The sequence below is a fragment of the Camellia sinensis genome, chromosome 3, assembly GCF_055761805.1.
Source record: "Camellia sinensis isolate YWXY chromosome 3, ASM5576180v1, whole genome shotgun sequence".
Taxonomy (NCBI): Eukaryota; Viridiplantae; Streptophyta; class Magnoliopsida; order Ericales; family Theaceae; genus Camellia; species Camellia sinensis.
The window spans coordinates 172,902,730-172,928,303 of NC_138963.1; the positions used below are offsets into that span (position 1 = coordinate 172,902,730).

Sequence of the window (25,574 nt, forward strand, 5' to 3'; positions counted from 1 at the left end):
TAAAAAAAATTCACGTAAAAAATTACACTCCAACTATTTATAGTAGATTAGGTTAGAAATACGAAATGATTTTTTAAATTTTCTATCAAACCTCTTATATAGATGTAAGACTTACACAATCATGTGAGTGATTTGATAAAAAATTTGATAAATCATTTACAATCATATGAAAAGTTTGATCAAACAATTATTAAATCATTTGAGATTCATAACATTTTTCTTTTAAAATTATTTTGAGTTCGTTAGGCTAAATGGTAATTTTCCCAATTGTAAATTCATTTGACAACTACATAATCACACACCATATTTATCTGAGAGTTTTTGGGGAATGATTTTCCACCGGTTATAACCGGTTAACAATATGAGCAATGAACCGTTTAGACTCCTTTCCTAAATCTAATGTATGAAAATAAGTTTCATGTATGGTACACAAATACTACTTTTGGTACCACAGTCGGACCCCATTAAACCCGGCGAGCAATTCATCAAAGCAAAGCTTGTCTGTCTGTCTTTGCTTGTCTCGCAATCAGCCACCGCTGTAAAAGTGAATCGAAGATCACTTTACTTTGACACCCAGTGGCTCTCCAAACTTCAATCGCCTCTCGGCAGTTCATCAACGCAGTGGATTGTTGTCTGCACTAATTTCAAACATTTGGTAAGGAACCATATGAAAAAAAATTATAAAAAAAATTGGTAAACACAGCTTTATTGCTTGTGTGTTTTGTTTTTCTTCTTCTTCTTTTTGTGTTTCTTATGGGACGACTAATAGTTGGATTTGGATTTGGATTTGGATTTGAATAGTTAAAACGAATTGAATGCTTTTGAACTTTTTAATTTAGAGCACTGAAACAAACTGTATGTTGTTGCATTTATGATGTTCGATAAAATGCCTGATTGAGACATTGGGCTAACTTGAACTTGCTTCGATCTTTTCTTTGTTCCCATTCACTTTGATATTCTTGTATAATCATTGGCGAACTTGAATTAAGTACTGGGTTAGGGAAGAAGATGTACAATGATCAACTTGGGAATTGGGTTTCAAAGTTTTTGAACTTTAGTCAGTCTTTGGTCCTTGTTATGGACAACATCAGTTTAAAAAATTGCATAGTGATTAGAAAAGTTATCCATATATGATATACATCATTTCGTTTTACTCCTACGAAGTAGATACGTAAATTAAATTCTACCCCATGACATGTATATAATATACTTGAAAAGAAACATTTCTGCATATTCATTCATATGATTTACTTATCGAAGAGACATAATTTATGATAAAGGGTTAATTACACCAAGACTCTTCAACTATTAATGAATATCTCTTTACCTCTTATATGTAAACCCATACATTTTGAAAACTGTAAAAATGGCCCCTTCTGGAGGGTGGAACCATGGAAGTGATTCATTTCATAGTTGAAGGGATCAACCAATAGTTAAGAGGGTCTTGGTGTAATTAACTCTTTCATAAATGGCACAAAACCCATTGGATTATTACTGCTTGAACATTGAATCTCTTGCAAGGTTTCAAAACTTGGTATGAGTATGCTTAAGATGAATTCATCATGTGGTAGGACAGAAATGGACAGTATCCGACAGGAAAAGGTGCAGAGATTTGAGGAATTTGTAGATCGTCGCTTAAAACCAGACCTTGTTCGTGCTATTGCTGAAAGGTACATTTTCCAAATTTTCTATTTTTTTGGTTATTACTGATCGTCCACCCTCTATTGAACTGGCAAGGAGAGTTAGAGTATCTTCTTTTCCTAGTCTAGTTTTTAAACCCCTTTATACCATGATTCATGACACATGAAATTGCATCATTTGTCTTACTACCTTTTGATGAAAATAACCAATTATGCTCTCTGTGGTTTCTATTAGTAAAATTTTGTTGTTGCTATTTGAAATTAATTATGGGTACATGTTGGTTAGTGTCGTCCCAAGTGGAAGCTCATTAGTTGGAATGATTTTGTTTTTTAGTTGTATGAATGGACAAGCTTTCATCTTGGGCCAGAAATCTAGCCCCTTGTCTTACTCTCTCACGTTGACCAGTTTCTTTGTGGATGTTTTCTGTAATAAAGTTGGGTTTGGTTTTGCTTATGGCTGGTAATCGCTGCTTCTTTAGAAGTGTCGATGGATCGTCAATTCGATTGAGAAGGGTATTAAAGATGTACTTGCTTATTTTAGAAGTACCGATGGCCATCAATTGAGTAGGGTATCGAAGATGTACTTTGGATGGGTAGTGCATGTTTTTATGTGTATGTATGGAGAATTGCTTCATGTCTTGTGAGATATTCTAAAAATCCAAGTGGCAGTAGTCCTTTAGCACAAGTTTAACATTTTGTTACAGGATACGTTTGGACTTTTAGATTTCTGCTCAAAGTTGGTTGATCCACTAGCTTTTTGTGGAAATGGGATAAGTAATGAAGTAATGATAGCACTACAAGAAATTTCTCTTTTGGCGACAAAAATTTTAGTCACCAAAAGCCTTATTTTAGTCGCCAATTACTTTTGGCGACTACTATATTTGGTTGCCAGTTTAGTCGCCAATAGTTTGTTGGGGAAGAAAATGGCAACTAAAATTTTTTTGGTAGCCAAAAAAGCCCTATCGGCGACTAAAACTAGTCGCCATATATTTTTTAAAAATAACTAAATATATATATTTTTTTGCTGTTAGGGGCTAAATTATTTAGTAGCTAATTGAACATGTATGTTTGGCGACTAACTATTTGGGAGCCAAAAAATTCACTTTTTGAGAATTGGTGACTAAAAATTTAGTAGTCAAAAGTTTCACTTTTTGACAATTGGTGACTAAAATTTTAGTAGCCAAAAGCCAACCTGTGATATTTGTTTGGTCACCAAATGGTCTCATTTAGTTTTTGTAATTTGTTCTGTAATATTTTTTGCGCCACCTGTAACCTGTCCATATATAAAATTATTCATCCATTCATTCATTCTTTCAATCAATTCTCAACCATTCAATAAAAATATTTCTCCACAGCCCGTGGCATTCAATTTTCAACCATACACAAAACTTAACTATTAACCGTACATATCAAAGAAAATAAGAATCCATAAACATAGTTTAATCCAACAAATACATATACTATCCAAACCAACAATTAAAATCCAAATTAAAAAAAATCTTAATAACAAAACATATCAGGTGTACATGTTTTCCATAAATAAAAATATAATGTAAATTGTGCCCATGCAAACATCATCAATCTGGCCCAAAACATCACGGTATTCATGCCAACATCATCAATCTGTAACCAAAACTAGTGAGGTAACTAATTGTAGAAATTTAATGTATAAAGAGAAATAGAGAATTGTATTGTTGATTGATATAATGTTATTGATTTCTATTACAATGATTCATGATTCCTATATATAGAAGAGGGTGAGTGTGTAGTAGGTAAGGAGTAGGTGAAGTGGAGGTGGTAGTGGTGTAGTGGGTTAGGTTTAGTGGAGTAGGTGAGGTGGTAGTGGTGTAGTGGGTTAGGTTTAGTGGAGTAGGTTTAAGTGGGTGAAGTAGGTGGAGAGTGGGTGAAGTAGTGGGTTAGGTTTAGTGGAGTAGGTGAGGTGATAGTGGTGTAGGTGAAGGTAAATTCTAACAGCCCCCCGCAAACTCAAGGAGGATAGAAACTAACCAACTTGAGTTTGGAGAGAGGAACAAAACAAGAAAATACATAAAAAATAAAAAAAAAAGGATAGGAGACACTGTATGGTCGTGTCAGACCATTGGTGAAGACACTGAATGGTGGTGTCATAACGTTGTAGAGGACACTGTATGGTGGTGTCATAACGTTGTAGAGGACACTGTATGGGGGTGTCAAACCGATGTAGAAGACAGTTTATGGGGTCATGTCGGACCGTTGTAGAAGACAGTTTATGGGGTCATGTCGGACCGTTGTAGCAGACAATGTTGTGACAGTTGTTGTGACAGTTTACGGAGTCTTGCTGGACCCTTGTAGAAACTAACCGGAATCAATGTCGGGACAGTTTACAGAGTCTTGTCGGACCCATAAAGGAGCTAACCGGAATCAATGTCGGGACAGTTTACAGAGTCTTGTCGGACCCTTGTAGAAACTAACCGGAATCAATGTCGGGACAGTTTACAGAGTCTTGTCGGACCCTTGAAAAAGCTAACCGGTATCAAATGTCGGGACAGTTTATAGAGTCTTGTCGGACCCATAAAGGAGCTAACCGGAATCAATGTCGGGACAGTTTACAGAGTCTTGTCGGACCCCTTAAAAAATCGCATCCTCAAAAGGTGCGCCCAATTTTTCAAAAAAGGCGTGTCATCAAAAGGCGTGCCCAATCCATCAAAAGGCGTGCCATCAAAAGGCGTGCCCAATTCATCAAAAGGTGTGCCGGACATGATGGCGAGGCACGTGGGCGCCTTGGCTTGCGTGCCCGTTTGTCGGCTGGTGGCAAGAGGCGCGCGATGCGCGTGGCTGCCTTGGCTATTTAACCAAGACGAAAGCTGAGGCTGAGGCATACCATTCTGAAACCTCTGAAACCAACCCTTCTCTGAAAAAAACTCCACCTCTTTGGAGAGAGAAACTGTGGAACATTTTGTAGCCCAGAAAAATGGCTTCGTCTTCCCGCGGGCTGCTCACCCTCTTTCCCGACCTCAATGAGTCAACAAGAGAGAGAACTGGTGCGGTGGCCAGTGAACCTCAACCAAACACCTCTGTGTTTGCTCCATTGAACTTTCCGATGCGGTCAGTGGAGCAAAAAATGGCGGTGCAGTCGGATGTGGAGGCCAATCAGTATACCTTGAAGTCATGTGTGGAAACCATGACTGCGGTTACAAATTTGTCGAACCGGCTGCAGAGTAGGACAAATGAGGTGCAGCAGTTAAACGCCCAACTGGCTCTGCTCCAACGCATGTATAAGGATGCGCGAGCAGAGATAAGTGTGCTAAAGGCGAAAAACAAGGAGCTGAAGCGGAAGGCCAGTTTTATGTTCCGATTTGGAGGGCCGCCATATGCTGTAGTGGAGGAGCAGGGTGGAGTGAATGTGCTCGGTGGTGTGGGAAACACGGAGGCAACACCGGCAAGGGCCGTCCAGGACGGAGGCAAGAAGAAGAGACCTGCAGCAGAGTAGAGAAGAAAAATCCCACTGTGGGTGTTGGGTGTGTTGTGGTGGTTTGTTTGTTTGTTTGTTTTTTTTTTTTTTTTTTTTTTTTGTGTAAAATTGTGATCGGGGTTGATCCTGACATGAATAAAATAAGTGTGTTTGGCAAACTCGAATGGTAGGTGTGGTAATGCAGAAAAATCAACTGGAATGAATTTTTTTTTTTTTTTTTTTTTTTTTGTGAAAATAATAATAATATTAATATGGGTATCATGGAGTGGGCGGTGGTACAAAAAATATTGTGTAGAAAAAGAGGGAGATGGTGGAAAAGGGAGGCCACTCATGTTATTAAAATAAATTAAGGCATGTGTTTTCATCATAAGAAGTGAGTTGGTGATAAAATAAAAGAAAAGAAAATAAAATAAAAAGAAAGTTGGGTGGTGGAAAATTATTGTTTAGACAGAGAGAAGGCATGTGAGGTGTAAAGTGGAGGACAAAATAAAAGAAAAAAGGTGAGAAATGTGATGATTTCTGTCCCTTCGCACAAAAACAGTACTACTACCACTCTGTATACCATTTGTTGCCGAATTTCAATTCACTGTGATTTCGAGGAGAGAGATTGAGGCTGTGAAGATGATGCCATCGACAACCAATGGTACTACAATGCCAAATACCGAGCAAACTTTCCGCCTAAATTGGGCAACCTTCAGCGCAGGTGCGGCGCCGCCAGCAAGAGTAGGGCGGAAGCAGCGGAAGCTTAAGGGGCCAGAGGCGGCAGCCCGTATTCCGACAGTGACGCGCCTTCTCATGTAAGAAGAGAGCATGTACTACCACCACAACCCAGATCATGAGACCAACAATAGTCAACAACAGCAGATTCAAGCCCAGCAATACTCAGATTACTATGCATTTAGAGGCCATGAGGTGTACCAAACACCATTCAAGGAGGGGAAGAAAAGAGGGCTGAGAAGCTTGATCAGAAGCAGGTTGGCCATAGGAAGTCCATTGATACATTTGGACAGAGGACTTCACAGTATAGAGGTGTCACAAGGCATAGATGGACTGGTAGATATGAAACCCATCTATGGGACAACAGTTGTAAGAAAGTTGGAAGATGCAGGAAAGTGAAGGTATGTGTACAAAATTCCAGCGGGCAGCGAAGGCAAGGTTGCCGGCCGGCTGCCCGCCGGTGAGAAAACAAAATACGGGCCTAAATCTTATGGCTCTGATACCATGTAGAAATTTAATGTATAAAGAGAAATAGAGAATTGTATTGTTGATTGATATAATGTTATTGATTTCTATTACAATGATTCATGATTCCTATATATAGAAGAGGGTGAGTGTGTAGTAGGTAAGGAGTAGGTGAAGTGGAGGTGGTAGTGGTGTAGTGGGTTAGGTTTAGTGGAGTAGGTGAGGTGGTAGTGGTGTAGTGGGTTAGGTTTAGTGGAGTAGGTTTAAGTGGGTGAAGTAGGTGGAGAGTGGGTGAAGTAGTGGGTTAGGTTTAGTGGAGTAGGTGAGGTGATAGTGGTGTAGGTGAAGGTAAATTCTAACACTAATAAAAAATGCAGAGCTTGATTTTTGTTTAAACAGAATATGGTTCAATTTATTTAACAAGTAATTTAGCTTATGGAGAAGGAAAAATTAAATAACTAACTCAGTTGAGATATTATAAGCTACAAAATTATATGAAATGACTTGAATTTCATTGTTTACTCCAATTTGCAAACTCACACTAAAAGGGGCATCTGTGTTAGCATACATTGATCATTTGTTTATTAAATTATCATGTTCATTAGAAAGAACACTCGGTGAAGTTAGCATATTCACTATGTTTCAGCAAAAAAAAAAAAAAGGAGCTTACACAAGCACAGGAATAAGTAGCAACATTGTAGTGTGGTTCCAAGAAGTGTGAGGACATGCAACAGGGAAAATCAATTCACACTGATGAAATTTAAGACAATAGCATTTTTATTTGTTGGGCCAAATCGGAAGCTCCAATTTTGTACATGTAAATGTGCTACGTGAACTATGCGGACTAAATGCATGTTTTGTGTGCTTCCATCAGTTAATTGTCTGCATATAACACATTCTTCCCTGTTTAGACTGTACAAAAATATCAGACTTCATCTTACCTTTATAGAAAATGTTCTGGGAATATAGAGTAGTCATCATTAGATGAATACCAAAAATCCTCTTATCCAAAACTGAAAACTAGTAAGACATGTTTCTTTGCTGCCAATAAACAAGATGGCTGAACCTTCAGTTTGACATTTAGCCAACAATACAGCAGCTTTAGGCATCATAGCATCCAGCACTAGAAAATAGATAGAGATTTTTAGGTAATCAATTGACTAAGATGTCTGTGTTGTACCAACAATACCTCACTGGTGCTTCATTGTTTGGATGCCCCATTTCATAGGAAACCAAATCTAGTTTTCATTATTCATTTTAGAAGCCAAACTACGACAATTAACACCCTCTAAATGTAGACTAGATTCAAACTGGACATGTGCAATATTATTGTTAGAATTTCCCATCTTTACCTTCACCTACTCCACTACACACTCCACTTCACCTACCTCCACTTCACCACACACTCCACTTCACCTAACCCACTATCACCTCCACTACACCTACTACCACATTTTCTTCTATATATAGATTGTATAGGAATTGTAATTAATCAATCTTGTAACACATCAACATATATCAATCAATAATACATACAAGTTATTTTCTCTCTATCAATTTATTTTTTTACATGGTATCAGAGCAAGGTTAAGCACTTAGTATTTTTCGCTTCACCGGCGGGCGGCAACCTCGCCTTGGCCGCCCGCCGGACCTCAACCTAATCCGCTAAAATTTTCTACACATACCTTCATCATCATCTTTCATGGCTTTGGTTTGACAGCAACAATCAGCGAATCTTCATTATTCAGTTGGACGAATTCATCTAAACCATTTTTGTTGTCATGCAACACATTCCCTTGCAAAATAAGCCTCAAATTCTCAATAGGTAAATGAGCCTTCCCAGCAATCAATCTTCTCAGATCCTGCACTTTGATGAGAGAGGGGACATTGAGGAGAGAGGGAGAAGGACCGATGGTTTTGAGAGAGATTTGAACCATTGTCTTGTCTTCTCCATTGCCGCCATGATTCTTCTCGATCTCAACCATGGCGTTGTGGCTTGAAGATCTTTCAGCTACACAGATTTTCCAGCAATGGCGTTCCAACTTCCTCAAGTCGGATCTGACTCTCCAGGTACTGGGAAATGCTAAAGGTACTGTTGCTATGGTTATCTCCATTCTAATATTTAAGAATCCCATCTCAGCAACAGGGATGATGGGCTACTCTTGCTTACTGTCATCGGAGTTGTTCTGTACAGTGAAGCCAAGAAGAGGAGCAAATAAGACACTCTTTTCTTGTAGCTTATTTTTTCTGAGGTGAACATTTCATTTTACCTCTTCCAGTCCCCACTTCTCTTAATTCTTTTAATCTGAGTTGTGGGTGGTTTCGTAGTAAACCGTGGGCTGGTTTTGAGGTTTGGTTGAGTGTGCCATTCAAGTCTTTGTAGAGCTGGCTACTGCAGGAGGGGTTGTTTGGTACTTGTGCAGTTTTTTTTTTGGGTTCGGCACATGCTAGTAGCATGGAGGGAAACTCAAAATTTGGGTTAAAAGTTTATGCACATGGGCTGGTTTGTTTTTTATATATATATATATATAAAAGTTTTTTATATTTATATATTATGTATGTATTTTCAAACACATGGGCCCACAGTTGCTAGTGCCTCCAAGAGGTTATTTATTGTTTTGGTTTTAAACTTGAGCCGATTAGCACGTGGGGTAGATCAATATGGTGGCTGGTTTTCTAAATTGGTGGACTGAATTTCAATTTTTGTCACTGCCATACACATACAGCTGTCTGATTCTTTTCTTTATTCTCCACCCACATAACCCAACACTCTCTCTCCTCACTTTGCATCCACCGCCCAAACTTTTTTTTAATTATAAAGCTTATTGGTGCACTCCTTGTTCCCCACTTTTGTTATTTTATATATATATATATATCTATATCTCTTTTTATTATATTATATTAAAAATAAAAAATAAAAAAATAAAAAAATAAAAAATAAAAAAAAATAAAAAAAAAAAAAAAAAAACAAAAAAAAAAACATCATCATCTCTCCTCCGTTTGATTTCCAACTCCATTATTTTTCTTTATTTTCTCCAAACCACTTTCCTTATTTTTCCCATCTTTCTTTTTTGCTTTCAAATATATTTTTATTATTTCTTTCTTTATTTTTCTTTCACTTATTTTTCATCTTTTTCCAATTCCATTCATACCCATATAGCTTTACACACCAAACCATCTTTTATTCATCTTAACGATCAACCCCGATCACAATTTTACATCATTACAAAAAAAAAAAAAAAAAAAAAAAAAAAAAAAACCACACCCACAGTGGGATTTTTCTCTACTCTGCCGCCGGTCTTTTCTTCTTGCCTCCGTCCTGGGCGGCCCTTGCCGGTGCTGCCTCCGTGTTTCCCAAACCACCAAGCAAGTTTCCTCCTCCATACTCCTCCACTGCAGCATATGGCGGCCCTCCAAATCGGAACATCACGGTGGCCTTCCGCTTCAGCTCCTTGTTTTCTGCCCTTAGCACGCTTATCTCTGCTCGCGCATCCTTATACATGCGTTGGAGCAGAGCCAGCTGGGAGTTTAAATGCTGCACCTCATTTGTCCTACTCTGCAGCCGGTTCGACAAATTTGTGACCGCCGTCATGCTTTCCACACATGCCTTCAGTGTATATTGATTGGCTTCAACATCCGACTGCACTGCCATTCTTTGCTCCACCGACCGCATCGGAAAGTTCAACGGAGCAAACTCCGGGGCGCTTGGTTGAGTTTCCAGTGCAACCGCACCAGTTGTCTCTCTTGTTGACTCATTGAGGTCGGGAAAGAGAGTGAGCAGACTCCGGGAAGATGAAGCCATTTTCTGGGCCACAGAGTATTACAGAGTATCTCTCTCAGAAATCTCTCTCAGACAACAGAGTGTTACGGACTATCTCTCTCAGCAAAACGAAGAAGAGTTTTTGTTTTTTCAGAGGTTTTTCGCAGCTTTTCTCTGCCTCAGCCTCAGCCTCTGTCTTATAGCCGAGGCAGCCACGCGCATCGCGCGCCTCTTGCCACCAGCCGACAAACGGGCACGCAAGCCAAGGCGCCCACGTGCCTCGCCATCATGTCCGGCACACCTTTTGATGAATTGGGCACGCCTTTTGATGGCACGCCTTTTGAAAAATTGAGCGCACCTTTTGAGGATGCGATTTTTTATGGGTCCGACAAGACTCTGTAAACTGTCCCGACATTGATTCCGGTTAGCTCCTTTATGGGTCCGACAAGACTCTGTAAACTGTCCCGACATTGATTCCGGTTAGTTTCTACAAGGGTCCAGCAAGACTCCGTAAACTGTCACAACATTGTCTTCTACAACGGTCCGACATGACCCCATAAACTGTCTTCTACAACGGTCCGACATGACCCCATAAACTGTCTTCTACAAACGGTCCGACATGACCCCATAAACTGTCTTCTACAACGGTCCGACATGACCCCATAAACTGTCTTCTACATCGGTCTGACACCACCATACAGTGTCCTCTACAACGTTATGACACCCCATACAGTGTCTTCACCAACGGTCTGACACGACCATACAGTGTCTCCTATCCTTTTTTATTTTTATGTATTTTCTTGTTTTGTTACTCTCTCCAAACTCAAGTTGGTTAGTTTCTCTCCTCCTTGAGTTTGCGGGGGGCTGTTAGAATTTCCCATCTTTACCTTCACCTACTCCACTACACACTCCACTTCACCTACCTCCACTTCACCACACACTCCACTTCACCTAACCCACTATCACCTCCACTACACCTACTACCACATTTTCTTCTATATATAGATTGTATAGGAATTGTAATTAATCAATCTTGTAACACATCAACATATATCAATCAATAATACATACAAGTTATTTTCTCTCTATCAATTTATTTTTTTACAATTATTTCTGAATTTCAAAAAATAAAGAAAAAAATGTGTCATCAAATAGTTTCAGGAGGTAGATCCATCTAGCCCAGTAAACCATAAAAGCACCTCAAAGGAGCAAAAGAAGAGGCTAACCTCACCAATCCCCATAAAGGCACGTATGACAAGCAAGAAAGGAAGCCCAACTCTGCAGCAATAGGCATCAAAACTGTTGCAACTGACCACCAGATCACTCCAAAACCCAACACTAGTTTCCCACCAATTTTATCTGCCCAGATACCTCCAACAATCTATTTGCCAAAGAAACGTAAGGAAAATCCAGTTAAGAATTGTTCATCTTGGTCAAGAATTGTTCAATATAATAGAACTGCCTTGCAAGTTGCAACTACTTAGGAGGAGAAGAAATATTCACAGTGAAAGCTAAAAACCAGCAGCAAAGTTTAAAGTGCCATAGAAAGAAACCATGTTAAATTTGAAAAACATCATATTTCAGATATAATAATAAATTATGAGAGAAAACTAGACCATAACTTATTCTGTCCATGTTGCATAACAGAAATGCAGAAAAACATAGCAGTACTATCACCCAGTGCTTTGGAAACTGCTCCCACCAAGATCTTATTTGCTCCACCCCTTCCACTAAAACAGTTTCACTTGACCCCTCCGATGACACAAATGGGCCTGCCTCTGTTCCAGTACTGTCGTACTCATCAGATTTGTAGCTAACACAGGTCATATTTACTTTTACATGCTTTGACAACTGGTGTTTCCTGTTATTGATCCCAAACTTATCCAGATTTCTTGGTTGAACCCACTTGTTGCAAGAGGGAGATGAAGCAAGACAACATTCACTTATTCCTTTGATACTTCGCCTAGGATTAATGCTCATAGTTTTACCATTTGAATGACCAATTAGTCGAAGAGATGGACTAAATGAGTATCTAAATAAAGAAAAACTTCCCCTTTGAACATATAAATTTTTGTAGAACATGTTTGTATGCACATTCTCTCCAGGAGCAAAGCCCAACCAGTCTCCACACTGATGTGCTGTAGTTTGTTCTTTTTGATATATTTTTCCTGCCAATATAAGTATTACCATATGAAAAATGCTAAGTTGAGTTGAACCTAATTTAATTATAGGAGAATTACAAACGACAAAACATAAAAATCAATTGAATACATATCTGATGCAATTTACTCCTCCCTATATTCTGAAAGAATTCACAGATTCTCCAAAATTACACTAGGTTTGTCAGATTTCTTGGTCATTACTGGTCAGCCAACCTTACTATTCATCAAATCATCAAAAGTTCCAACAATTTACCAGTAGCAAGTACTTCCCTAATCATTAATCACCAAATGCAAGATAGCATGCAACTGAGCACATGATAAAGTGTGTGCCAGAATTTGTTGCGCTAGTGTTTCACGAGACACAAGCATCATGAGATCCATAAAGCAAGTTTAGCATAAGCATACATGGATATGCATTGTCAGTCAGATCACATTTAAAACCAATCCCAATACATGGTAAGCAATCTTTCAATGGCCAAATTTTAACCAGCTTTCCTAATAAGTAATCTGAATATGAAATATATATATATATATAACTACAGAAAACACTATTAAATTGGATGACAATTTCAAATTTTTACCAATTTCAATTGGTTATAGTTTCATGTATAACTAGCAAATCTTAAAACTTCCAGAAGTCCATTACAAATCAGCTCCAAAAATGCAACAATGAAAACAGGACTGCATATACGGTGTGTTGTTAACAACCCACATTTAGGCAAAGATACACACTCATTCTAATATCTAAACTATCAAAGACCAGGGGATTGGTCTAGTGGATGAGGTGTGCTACCTTATTAGTTGTGATGTCTGAATTCAGGTCTTACTGTTACACTATGCAACTTCCCCTTCCCTATTTCCCTCTCCTACTGATTGTAAATAAATAAATAAAAAAAAATATCTAAACCATCTTCAATTACTTAAATAAAACCCACAGTTTATCCGCTTGCAACGACAAGTATGTCCAAATTTCAGGAGTGAATTTTTTTTTTTTCTTTAACTGACAACAAAATATAACCCTATCACCTCCCATTTAAGTAGGGCTGAGCAAACAAATCAAAAAAAAAATTGTAAACCAGTCCCATTCAGTCCAAACCCCCACAATTTGGTTTGGTTTTCTCAATACAAAGTTCGGTACTGTTCTTAAAATAGGTACACCGTATTTCACAACTTGATTTGTAGTTTTATAATTATGGTTCCAATTTGCAACCAAACTAGACCATTTACATATATACATATATTGCTTGATCTTTGAACAAGTTGTGATTATGATATAAAATGATGACAAAATTGTTGAAAACCATGTTTCCAAGACTGAAAAGAACCGTATTTTCATGGTTCGGTTTGGTTCCAAATTTTATAAAATGGTAAGTGATGATTTGGTCTTGGTTACTCCAAAACCGAACCAAATCGAACCATGCTCATCCCTACATTTAAGTGCCTAGCTCGTTCACACTTTTACCATGGGTTTGGCTGATCATCGGTTGCTATATCAATCCAATTCAATCAATTTAATCAATTTTTTTCATAATGTAGCAATTACCATACACAACTCACACTCCAAAAAACAATAATATTAAATATAGCGTTAATAATATTTTCTACTCAACAGACACAAAATCGAGACATGTTCAAATATCAAATTAAAAAAATTAAGAATTAAAAATTAAAATTGAGCTCAGACAAGCAAGTTTGAGTAAATACATTGGATTATGCACATATATTGTGGATTTATATACAGATATACAAGAATTGGGAAGGGAAATCCATACCTGAATTGATGAAATAAGCGAAATTCCGATTGGAAAGAACAGAGCCGATTGTCATTGTTTCGTTCAACAACGATTGTTAACACACTCTGATGTGATGCCTCCAGAACCTCAAGCTATTCCACCATCTCTCTCTCTCTCTCTCTCTCTCTCTCTCTCTCTCTCTCCAAGTGGATAATGGAATGGGGATGTGTTTGATATGAATTTTGTGCCAAGTTTTTTTCTTCTGTTTTTCAAAAGAGGGAAAAAAATCCCAATGGCATTGGTCGGAGATGGGTGCTCGTGTGCGACAGTGGCTGGTCGGAGATGGGTGCTCCTTGCGACGGTGGCGGGCAGCTCTCCATGGAATGAGAGAAAGAGAGATAAGAGAGGATGAGAGAGAAGAGTGAGAGCATGAGATATTTTATATTGATGGTTATTGGCGACTAAAATTTTTTAGTCGCTGAAAGTATTTTATAAATCCCTCCAAAATATTTGAAATGTCTCCCTCCAAAAATTTAAGTTCTTTGGTGACTAAAATTCCTTTTTGTCGCCGAAAATAAACTTTCCATTCGGCGACTAAATGGTTTTAGTAGCCAAAACTCAATATAAGGAGACTAAAAAATTTTTTTGTCGCCAATAACCAATATACCCCAACTAAAAAGAATTAGTAGCTAAATATTTTACTTTTGCCAACTAAAAAAATTTTTTGTCGCCAATTCCACAACTTTTTTAGTCTCCAATTTTGATCGCCGAAAGTGCACTTTGTTGTAGTGTAGGATGTGTTGCCTGATCTAGAAAGGGGATAATTCTCTGTCACTTTATTGAGTTGAGACTTGAGAAGTGGCTAAAGCATTTAGTTTTGAATATTGCATGAATCCTCCTAACTTTTTTTTGTGTGTTTTGCAGGGACAAAGTCTTTGAAAAACAAAAAGTATTGTATCCTTCTTCTGCCCCCTTTTTATGTCATGTTTCTTGAAATGTATAGCTTTTTCTTTTGATTTAACCGAGTTGCTTGTATACTTTTGAAGTGATTTTCTTTTATTGTAGGCATTCCTAAACTTTGAAATTTTGAACCAACATTGACAATTTTTGTTTGTATCTTTTTTTTACTTAACTCTTGAACTTGTAGCTCAGATTTGAGAAAGAGCATAGAAAATTTAGAGAAGAATAGTGTAACCAGTCTCAGGACATTGGTCAATCTCGGTTCTGAAGTGTACATGCAAGCTGATGTGTAAGTCTTTCATATCATCATATCTTTTCTAATTATACTTGACGTGCATAATATTCTAGTGCTGCTTGTGTGTTCATATTATGTATCTTGTTGTGTTACATGAAAATTCTATATCTTGCTGTGGTATATGAAAATTCTATAACCTCAAATTCTGTAGTTTGGTTCTTTTGTTGTTTGTTATTCAGTCAACTGCTACTTTTCCTTACTATTAATATGGGACTAACTTGCCACAATGATGGGTTATATACTTTGTCTTAGAGCAATAATTATGTTAGGTGAACCATTTACCTGTGGTCAATGGGCAACCCTAATCCTAAGATTCCATCTAATGATGGAAGTGCTTTACGTTTTGTAAGTTGTTGCACCAAAAGTTTTATATTTCAGTTCTATTTTTTAAAAATTTATTTCCATCTCACCATTTTGTGAGAAATTTGTTTTGCTAAGAAACGTGAACATGGACAAGTTCTGACATGACACTTTTTAAAAAAATATAGGACACGACTTGTATATGGTTTATATATTTATTATATATCGTAAAGATGAATATTTTATTCAGTCAAAGTTAATAAAAATATGCAATATAACATGAATTTCTAGAGTTTTAAGGATGATTGATTAATATTTGTAAGTCTACTTGTCTTTCATTTAGCAATAAATCTTTTTTTTTTTTTTTTTTTATGTGCGTCTAAAATGATAGACGTGTGTCCCAGAAGTGTTCAAAGCTTGTCCAAGTTCAATATTTTTGAAAAATATATGGGCATGTCTGGAAGTGTCCAATGAATATCGATATCCAACACTTGTCAGACATAGACATGTCAAGCCACCGTAGTAGAAGTGTCTGTGCTTCTTAGGTATTAGTAATTGTAAAAGCATCTATACTTTAACTTAATGTCAATTTTATTTAATTAATTATTTATTTTTTGCGGGGTTGTCTTCATATCTATAGGCCAGATACAAGGCGTATATTTGTAGATGTTGGACTTGGATTTCATGTGGAGTTCACCTGGTCTGAAGCTCTAAATTATATAATTGCAAGGGAAGAAAAGCTAGCCAGGTAATTTCCCATGTGGCCATATTTTTATGCTTTTTACCAATTGATCGAAATTGCTTGTTGAAAGTTTTTTATTTATATATATATATATATATTTCTATTCCTTTTTATTTTTAAGTATAATGACTGGGACCCAGGATGCATGGGTGAAGATATGGGTAACAACAAAATTGCATGCTGGAAAGAAATTAATTTACAGAACAATTTGAAGTTGTTTGAGATTATTTAGAGTACCATCTCATGGTCTTTAGGAGTAGTTCCTTATGGACAAGTTCCACTTTCTCATATATCAAGTCTCTGTAATCACTACAAAGAATAGCTTATTCTGTTGACTGAACAGCAGAGCTATTGAATGTGGAACTGAATGTGTCGTTTCAATATAGTTTGAGAGTTCAAATCCATCTTTATTATACTTTGTGTAAGATAAATTGATGTATATTATTGACTGATATTATGTTATATTTATTACAATGATTCATGATTCCTATATATAGAAGAGGGTGAGTGTGTAGTAGGTAAGGAGTAGGTGAAGTGGAGGTGGTAGTGGTGTAGTGGGTTAGGTTTAGTGGAGTAGGTGAGGTGGTAGTGGTGTAGTGGGTTAGGTTTAGTGGAGTAGGTTTAAGTGGGTGAAGTAGGTGATAGGTTTTAACAGCCCCCCGCAAACTCAAGGGGGATAGGAACTAGCCAACTTGAGTTTGGAGAGAGTAACAAAACAAGAAAATAGACGAATACATAAAAGAAAAGAGGATAGGAGACACTGTATGGTCGTGTCAGACCGATGGTGAAGACACTGTATGGTGGTGTCATAACGTTGTAGAGGACACGGTATGGGGGTGTCATAACGTTGTAGAGGACACTGTATGGGGGTGTCATAACGTTGTAGAGGACACTGTATGGTGGTGTCAGACCGATGTAGAAGACAGTTTATGGGGTCATGTCGGACCGTTGTAGCTGACAATGTTGTGACAGTTGTTGTGACAGTTTACAGAGTCTTGCTGGACCCTTGTAGAAACTAACCGGAATTAATGTCGGGACAGTTTACAGAGTCTTGTCGGACCCTTGAAGGAGCTAACCGGAATCTATGTCGGGACAGTTTACAGAGTCTTGTCGGACCCTTAAAAAAATACACTGTATGATGGTGTATATAGGCTGCCCAAATATATATATATATGGATATATATAGTGAGCCCTCAAAAGTCGCGCCCTCAAAAGGCGCGCCCACTTCATCAAAAGGCGTGCCTGACAGAAAGCGTCGAGCCATCAAAAGGTGAGCCGGAGACGCGGCGAGGCACGTGAGCGACAGAGTGGCGTGTCGGCCTCGGCTATTTAACCAAGGTTGAGGCGGAGGCTGTGCAAACCAGTCTGAAACCGCCGAAAATCCTTTGAAAAAAAAAACTCTTCCGTTTCTGAGAAAGAGATTCTGGAACACTCTGTTGCCATTCTGTAACCAACCTTTCTCTGAAACACTCAGCAACCCATAACATGGCCTCGTCTTCCCGTTCAGCTACCCAGAATATGGCCTCTTCGTCCCGTGGTCTGCTCACTCTTTTTCCCGATCTCAACGAGTCAACAAGAGAGATAACTGGTGCGGTGGCACTGGAAACTCAACCAAGCGCCCCGGAGTTTGCTCCGTTGAACTTTCCTATGCGGTCTGTGGAGCAAAGAATGGCAGTGCAGTCGGATGTGGAGGCCAATCAGTATACATTGAAGTCATGTGTGGAAACCATGACTGCGGTTACAAATTTGTCGAACCGGCTGCAGAGTAGGACAAATGAGGTGCAGCAGTTAAACGCCCAACTGGCTCTGCTCCAACGCATGTATAAGGATGCGCGAGCAGAGATAAGTGTGCTAAAGGCGGAAAACAAGGAGCTGAAGCGGAAAGCCACCGTGATGTTCCGATTTGGAGGTCCACCATATGCTGTAGTGGAGGAGCAGGGAGGAGGAAACTTGCTTGGTGGTCTAGGAAGCACGGAGGCAACACCGTCAAGGGCCGTCCAGGACGGAGGCAAGAAGAAAAGACAGGCGGCAGAGTAGAGAAGAAAAATCCCGTCTGTGTATGTGGTTGTTTGGGTTTTGTTTGTTTGGTTGTTTTTTTTTTTTTTTTTTTTTTTTTTTAATGTAAAATGGTGATCGGGATGAGGCCCGACATGAATAAAATAAGGGAAGGTTTGGTGTGCAATTCTGCCTTTGTTTTTTTTTTTTTTTTTTTTTTTTTTTTTTTTTTTTTGGTTGAAATAATAAGAATAATAATAATATATAAAATAAAGTGTTGTGCCACGTCTGGGGCAGATCAAATACTTTGGAAAAAAAAGTTGAAAGAAAAGTTGAAAAGATGAGAGGAGAATGGGACAAGCCCATGTGATTATAATAAAAAATAATGAGAATGAGAAGAAATGGGTTGGTACAGTGCAAGTGTGTTGGTAATATATTAAAATAAAATAAAAGAAATCCAGTGGGGGTTTCGGAACCTGTGGGCTAGGATAGTGATGTGAATATATTAAAATGGATAGGAGTGTCCATTTCTGCTTGAAGACTTCGTAAAGACCCATTCGGATGGTGGAATAGAGAGTCTGGCGGAGGATGGTGGCGGAGACGCCGGAGTACAAGGCGGCGACGCCTTCTGTCTGGAAGATCTTCACCCCAACCGAGATGAGACCCGCCTTCGGCGGCGGCGGCGGTTAAGTTGAAAGCAAAAGCAGTGGAAGGAGAGAGGTGCTGGTACAGTGAAACTTTTGAAGCACAAGGGAACTGGAAAAGTTCGGCTCGTTATGCGACAATCCAAAACCCTCAAGATCTGCGCCAACCATCTCGTTCTTCCGACGATGTCGGTCCAGGAACACACCGGGAACGAAAAGTCATGCGTTTGGCATGCGGCTGATTTCGCTGATGGCGAATTGAAAGATGAACTCTTTGCCATTAGGTTTGGGTCTGTTGAGAATTGCAAAACATTCATGGAAATGTTTCAAGAGGTAGCTGAATCACAAAAGAAAGAGGAAAACAAAGATGCATCTGCTGCTGCCAGGCTACTTGAGAAACTGAGTGTTGAAGATGAGAGAGCAGCAGAAGACAAAGCCAGTGAAGAGGTGTCTGTCATGGTCTGAGAGAGCCGAGAGGTAAGAGAGAGGAAGATGAAGTTACAGTCTGGGTATGTGTAGAGGTCCGGCAGGCGGCCAAGGCAAGGCTGCCGCCCGCCGGTGAAGCAGAATGAATAGGTTCTTAACCTAGCTCTGATACCATGTAAGATAAATTGATGTATATTATTGACTGATATTATGTTATATTTATTACAATGATTCATGATTCCTATATATAGAAGAGGGTGAGTGTGTAGTAGGTAAGGAGTAGGTGAAGTGGAGGTGGTAGTGGTGTAGTGGGTTAGGTTTAGTGGAGTAGGTGAGGTGGTAGTGGTGTAGTGGGTTAGGTTTAGTGGAGTAGGTTTAAGTGGGTGAAGTAGGTGATAGGTTTTAACACTTAGTTCCTATTATTACAACCAGGAGATAATGTGGTTGAATCCAGAACTTATAGATCCATCTAGCATCTCCCTTTTTCTATCTCCAACCCACACTCCATTGGGCTTTCCAGTTTTAGCTATGAACATAATGGTTCCTCAAGTTTGAGGGGTAAAGGTTTCTGATTTCACTTGCTTATTTGGTTTTGTCTCCCTTCCATAATTGAAATCTAAGTAGCATGCATACGGACACACAACCTGAATTCGTGGACACAATAATTTTTAAAAGTTATGGGATATGACACGTTGGGAAAATGGACAGAATATATAGTTTTATACATGTGTTATATGTTTAAAGATCATAAAAAAATACAACATAATACTAATTCTCAACGTCTAAAGGAGGGGAGCTTAATATGTATAATTTTTCATAGCTTTTATTTCATCATTGGATTTCAAATTATTTTCTTTATACTTGTAATATGTTTCATTTGTGTCTAAGTGACAAACATGTGTCTCCCAATTGTGTTACACGTGTTGAGAAGTGTCTAATATGTTTCCGATAGGGACATGGTAATGTCTTAGAAGTTATGGCGCATAGGTACTTTAAAAATATTGCTTTATGGGTACTAGGTACTTACCTAATTCAAATACATGTACTAATATGGCTACATGTGTATGAGGTACACAAATCTTAAGGTACGGCTTGGCTATGGGACCTGTATGATATGGGTACGACTCAGATATTACATGGGTTTGTTTTGGGTACTTTGTGGCATAAATGTAATTTTAAAATGTAAAGGTACTGAAACAATTATATTGTGTCTATTTTTAGAAACTTCTGAAAATTATAAACTATTTTTATAGTTATTAAAAATATAAAAAATACTTAGAACTCTTTTTTTGACTATTATAAAAAAAAAACTTTGATTATTTTTTGTATTCGAGTTTTTAACTGTTATATACTACAAATAATAAAAATATTCTTTTTATGGACTTTTAAATATTTCGATGGCTACTCTATCTCCAACTACCTTGAGTTGTTCTTTTTCTTTCATGGCGCAACTTCCATGCCACGTGGCCCAGTCAGCTGTTTCCAATTTAAGGTACAAACAACAATGTAAAGTAAAATGCCAATCTAGAAAGTTGCCCTTCATGGATATTTCTTGATCAGTATGTCAGGGATCAGTAAGACACTTGCCTACCTCATGAAAGAGGAAATGTCTTTATTCTTTCACTTTCTTCTTTTGTTTGTTTGTTTCTTTCTTTCTTTCTTTCTTTTAGGAATAGGATCCCTACCAGTGCAGAATCTAGACTAGTGGGCGCTGTTTGGACAGTAAAGTTCACCACAGGTTCCATTTTGATGATCCAAATTATTTATTTTGTCGGACACTTTGTTTATTTCATTCACAAAAAAAATTAGGTCAATCTCATTACTGTAAATTGTTCAATTTATTTTGTTTGTCACTAAAAAAATATAGGGTGAATTACACTAACAGACCCTATAGTTTGGAACTCGTGTCACTTTGATCTCTGACTTTTCAATTGTGACACATTTGACTTTGAATTTTGAATCTTATTCCAAATAAAGACAATTGAAGATATAATTGCTCAATTTCAATGGCAAAATCGTCAATTTGATAAAATATGAATTAATTTGACAAAAATAAATGTCATTTGAATTTTTAAAATTAATTTCCATCCACTAAAGATAAAATTATGTAAAATTGATAAATTTTTTAGACATTTATTTATTTATTTATTTTATCAAATTAATTTTTATTTTGTGTTTGGATGATGATCATGTAATGGGTGGTTGTTAAGCTTTTAATGTATAATCGATATATTTACTATATGAAATGTTTTTAGTTTTGAATTTTTTGATTTAATAGATTAGTTTAATAATGATATCAAAATTATTGTTATATTTGACTTTTGAAAAAATATAAACTAATTTAATGAAAATAAAAATAACCACTCATTACAGGATCATTATCCAAAATTTGGTTTAAAAATATAAATGTCTAAAAAATTTATTAATTTTACATAATTTTATCTTTAATAGGTAGAATAATTTTTAAAAATTAAAAAATATTTTTTAACATTTATTTTTGTTAAATTAGTTTATATTTTATCAAATTGATAACTTTGTCTTTGAAATTGAGTAATGGTATCTTCAATTACCCTTATTTGGAAAAAGATTCAAAATTCAAGGTCAAATGTATTACAATTAAAAAGTCGAGGACTAAAGTGACTTAAGGCCCAAACTATAGGGACTGTTAGTGTAATTTGTCCAAAAATATATGATTTATTTTTAAAAACACAATTGTTTATTTTTTTAGTGAAAAATTGAACAAATTACAATTATCGAATTGACCTAATTTTTTGTGTGAATGGAATACACGAAGTGTCCAACAAAATGAACGGTTCGGATAATCGAAACGGGACTTGTGGTGAGCCCCACGAACCTAAACAGCAAGCTTCAATCTAAAATCTATACGGGAGAGGATCCTTCTCATCCTTTTTAGTATGTGTTTAACTGCTTGGTTATTGTAAATGAGGTCCGGTTCTTTTGTTTGGTTCTTGGTATGATACATATGTAAATTGATTATCACTAGATACTGCTCTTTCAGGCAAATAGAGGAGTACACACGCCTAATTGCATCAATCAAAGCCCAGATTAAGATGGTATATTAATTGTGATTTATATTTAATCTAGCTTTATCTTCCCTTCCCCGCCCCTTATCTATTTCAAAACATTTGAAAACGCACTTCATTTATTGGATCGATGTAGGTTTGTGAAGGGATACGAGAATTACTCCAACTTCCAGGAGAGGGGTCTTACTAAATGACAGTTCTCAAATTTTGTATAACTCAGTTCCTGCTGCTAAATTGCTAGCATATCTACACAATGAAGATAGAGAGGAGAAAACAAGGACAGACAAATGAGGTTTGTTATGGACCTGCATTTCTGTGGTGTTTCTATAAATAGAAGATGGTATTGCTATCACAAAGGTGTCAATATTGTGAAGTTGATGGATTATACTTTTGTGGAAGCAGAAAAAGATTAATTCTAGTATGAAATGCATTTAAATTCAACAGTTGATGGCTTGTGTCATTGGTGTTGACAATCTATTGTCATGTTTGATTCCCGAATTGAATCAAATGGGAAAACTTATCTTGAGGGAACATTTTAGTCATTTAATTGTAAAAAAGTTATCTTCAGATAAGCTGTATCACCTTCATAAGGCAAAATAATTCTACAAGACACGACTTGAATCGGGTGGGATTGATTGATCTACATCAATAATTTATAATGTGAAAGCAGTAAATAGCAGTATACACATGTTGAGCACATTTACCTCTATATATAGAGCTGTTGCTATATATAACCATCTCCAGCGGAGTGTTAAAGACACTGCCAATGTCGTTTTTGCTAGATTTCCTCAAATTTACACTCTAGTGGTCTGTCAAAAGACTTGCCAAATTAAGGCTAACATCAGTTATCATTTAATGTTTGTTAAGATGTTCTCCAATATCCTAACAAAAAGTATTTGAGTCATACAATTTCAATCATTAATATCAAATTGGGCCGCCCTGCGAGATGAAATCAAAAAAAAGAAGAATGAAGAGAATGAAGATTGTGTTGTTAAGTCGGAGATTCAACTAAGTAAAGCATGTCGGAAATCTTATGCTTTGGCAATGCTATAATCCACACATCACCAAATTCAACTGTAATCTTTCGCTCTCATTTGGTTTTCTCAACAAAATCATACAATTACATACTCAAAAAAATACCAAAATATTTCACTAAAAACACAGACCCAACCTGGAAAAATTTCATAAAATTGACCAAAAACAAATCACAAACCATGAAAACTTGTATTAGCGAAAAAAATTCGTGAAATCACATCGGAAATGCCCCAAAATTCCCCAATGTCCCAAAATAGGCAGGACCCATTTTCCAACACCTCCAAGGCCATCCAAGATTCACTTGTTCAGCAGAGATTGATGTATGAAGAATGAGATCAAGATCCTGGTGTACTTCAAGTTTCTCTGAATCATTAAACAAAATACGATCCAGAGTAACAAACTCAACCCAAAGGATCAAACTCAATATGAAATGGTGGACCACCAAAACTCCATTATACAACTACAATCTTGAGAGAGAAAGCTAGAGAGAGAAAGAGAGAGTACACCATGTTCATCGGCAATAAGACTACATACCAACACAGAGTCTGTGAGATCACGAGAGAGATATGAAGATACAGACCCTAGGGTTTGGGGATAAAAGAGGGGAGACTAGAGTTTTCAGTGAGAGATAGAATAGAGAAAAAAATAGATATATTCATGTTTGGTTGAATGGAGAAATGAAGAAATAAAAGAGGCTATAACACTTGTTTAGATGGAGGGGTGTGGTGGGAAAATAAAATAAAAAAAATAACGAAATCTGTCACTTGTTTGGATGATTAAGTGAGAAATTGTGAGAGATGGTGAGAAAAAAATCTCACTAACACTGTATTTGGTTTGGAGATTTGGGAATGGATTTGAAAAGAGAAAGGGAAAAAATGTGTGAAACTAAGTGAAATATAGGTATATTTTATTCACATTTCACCTACCTTTTCTTTTTCCTTTTTCAAATCCCTTCGCAAATTCTTCAACCAAAACACAGCGTAAAGCTGTGTTTTGTTTCTCACCAAAAGTGTTGAAATTTGGTAAGAAAAGAAATGAGTTTAATGAAACTTTTCTAAAATATCAAAATTATCTTATGGTGGAAAAAACTGAAAAAATAACTTATTAATATGGAAAGTTATTTTAATAAAATAAAATAAAATAAGATATTTTCTTTTCTTTTTCTTATTGACTATATCTAAATAAGATAAGTAAGAAATCACATTATCTTCTCTTTAATTCATCCAAACACAATAATGAAAAATCATAATCACTTCCATTCTTTTTCTTACTACTACAAATCATTTCCCCCCCCCCCCCTTCCCCCCTCCCTTTTTTTTCACCTCAGGATCCAAAAGTTTATGTATTAAACACCCAACTGTCAAAAATTAAGCAATCGAACAATATTTCCAGGCCTTATCGAAAACTAGCATTTGCACTATTGTGATAATGTTATTTCTACATTGTAAATATCAGATTGTGAGTTTAACATTATCACACATCATTAGCATAAATTTAGGAGTTTTTTCTTAAAGATTTTTAAGAATTTTTATGAACAGTAAGATTCTTCAATTTAAAGCTATTTTTTAAGAAACAAGGAACAAGTGCCATAAAAGATGCGTAGTGTTGAAGGGTACCAAAAAACCTCTCACCAAACTGAGAAGATATTTGATAGTTTTGAAGGAATAATCCACCAAAAATGTTGGAGATCCTAAAAATTCTACTAAAAGTTCTATTAAACGTCTCACATGATATGAGACCCACATTATGTAGGTCCCACACCTATGTGAGACATTTGGTAAAATCTTTGGAGCCACTAGCATTACTCATAATCCACACTATTCATATTTATACTTGTCCAATTATCTTTTAAAAGACTAAGTAGTTATTTGGGATGTACTATATAAATGTACTTTTTTACTTTTTAATTAAAAAAATAGAGAAAAAAATATGTATATTTGGGATAACTTTTTGACTTTTTACGAAAAGATATATAATAAAATATTCTAGTAAAATCAAAATGACCATTTTATCCTTTTGACTTTTTGACTTTTTGGGTAGTTGAATTTAAAGGGTAAAATAATAGTATAGACTTTTTAAGTTTTTTAAGTAACTTTTCAACTTTTTAATTTTTTTAGTTTATCCCAAAATGATAGATTTACTATTTAAATTAATAAAAATCAAATTAAAATATCATTACATATATTTGCTCCAGTACTATTACAT

General features: G+C 36.7%; 1 protein-coding gene and 2 long non-coding RNA genes across 6 annotated transcripts; all 3 read left to right on the forward strand.

Annotated features, from left to right (window-relative positions):
• Positions 1-282: 282 nt before the first annotated feature.
• LOC114289453 (Prefoldin chaperone subunit family protein) lies at positions 283-22,942 on the forward strand. Of its 4 annotated transcripts, none has more exons than XM_028233182.2 (7): positions 283-655; positions 1,577-1,670; positions 14,853-14,882; positions 15,076-15,177; positions 16,124-16,231; positions 22,310-22,364; positions 22,471-22,942. In XM_028233182.2, exons 2-7 carry the CDS (start codon positions 1,579-1,581, stop codon positions 22,522-22,524), a joined length of 441 nt encoding a protein of 146 aa, XP_028088983.2. In that variant the 5' UTR covers positions 283-655; positions 1,577-1,578; the 3' UTR covers positions 22,525-22,942. The 4 variants fall into 4 exon arrangements, with proteins under 4 accessions (XP_028088983.2, XP_028088987.2, XP_028088985.2 ...); XM_028233184.2 differs by having other exon boundaries at positions 347-655; positions 1,572-1,670; XM_028233186.2 differs by lacking the exon at positions 14,853-14,882 and having other exon boundaries at positions 324-655.
• LOC145822914 (uncharacterized) lies at positions 1,677-8,547 on the forward strand. Its single transcript, XR_014364770.1, has 2 exons — positions 1,677-4,293; positions 4,330-8,547. It is a non-coding gene; the product is annotated as an uncharacterized LOC145822914 (long non-coding RNA).
• On the forward strand, positions 16,238-17,606 carry LOC145822915 (uncharacterized). Its single transcript, XR_014364771.1, has 2 exons — positions 16,238-16,765; positions 16,808-17,606. It is a non-coding gene; the product is annotated as an uncharacterized LOC145822915 (long non-coding RNA).
• Positions 22,943-25,574: the final 2,632 nt, after the last annotated feature.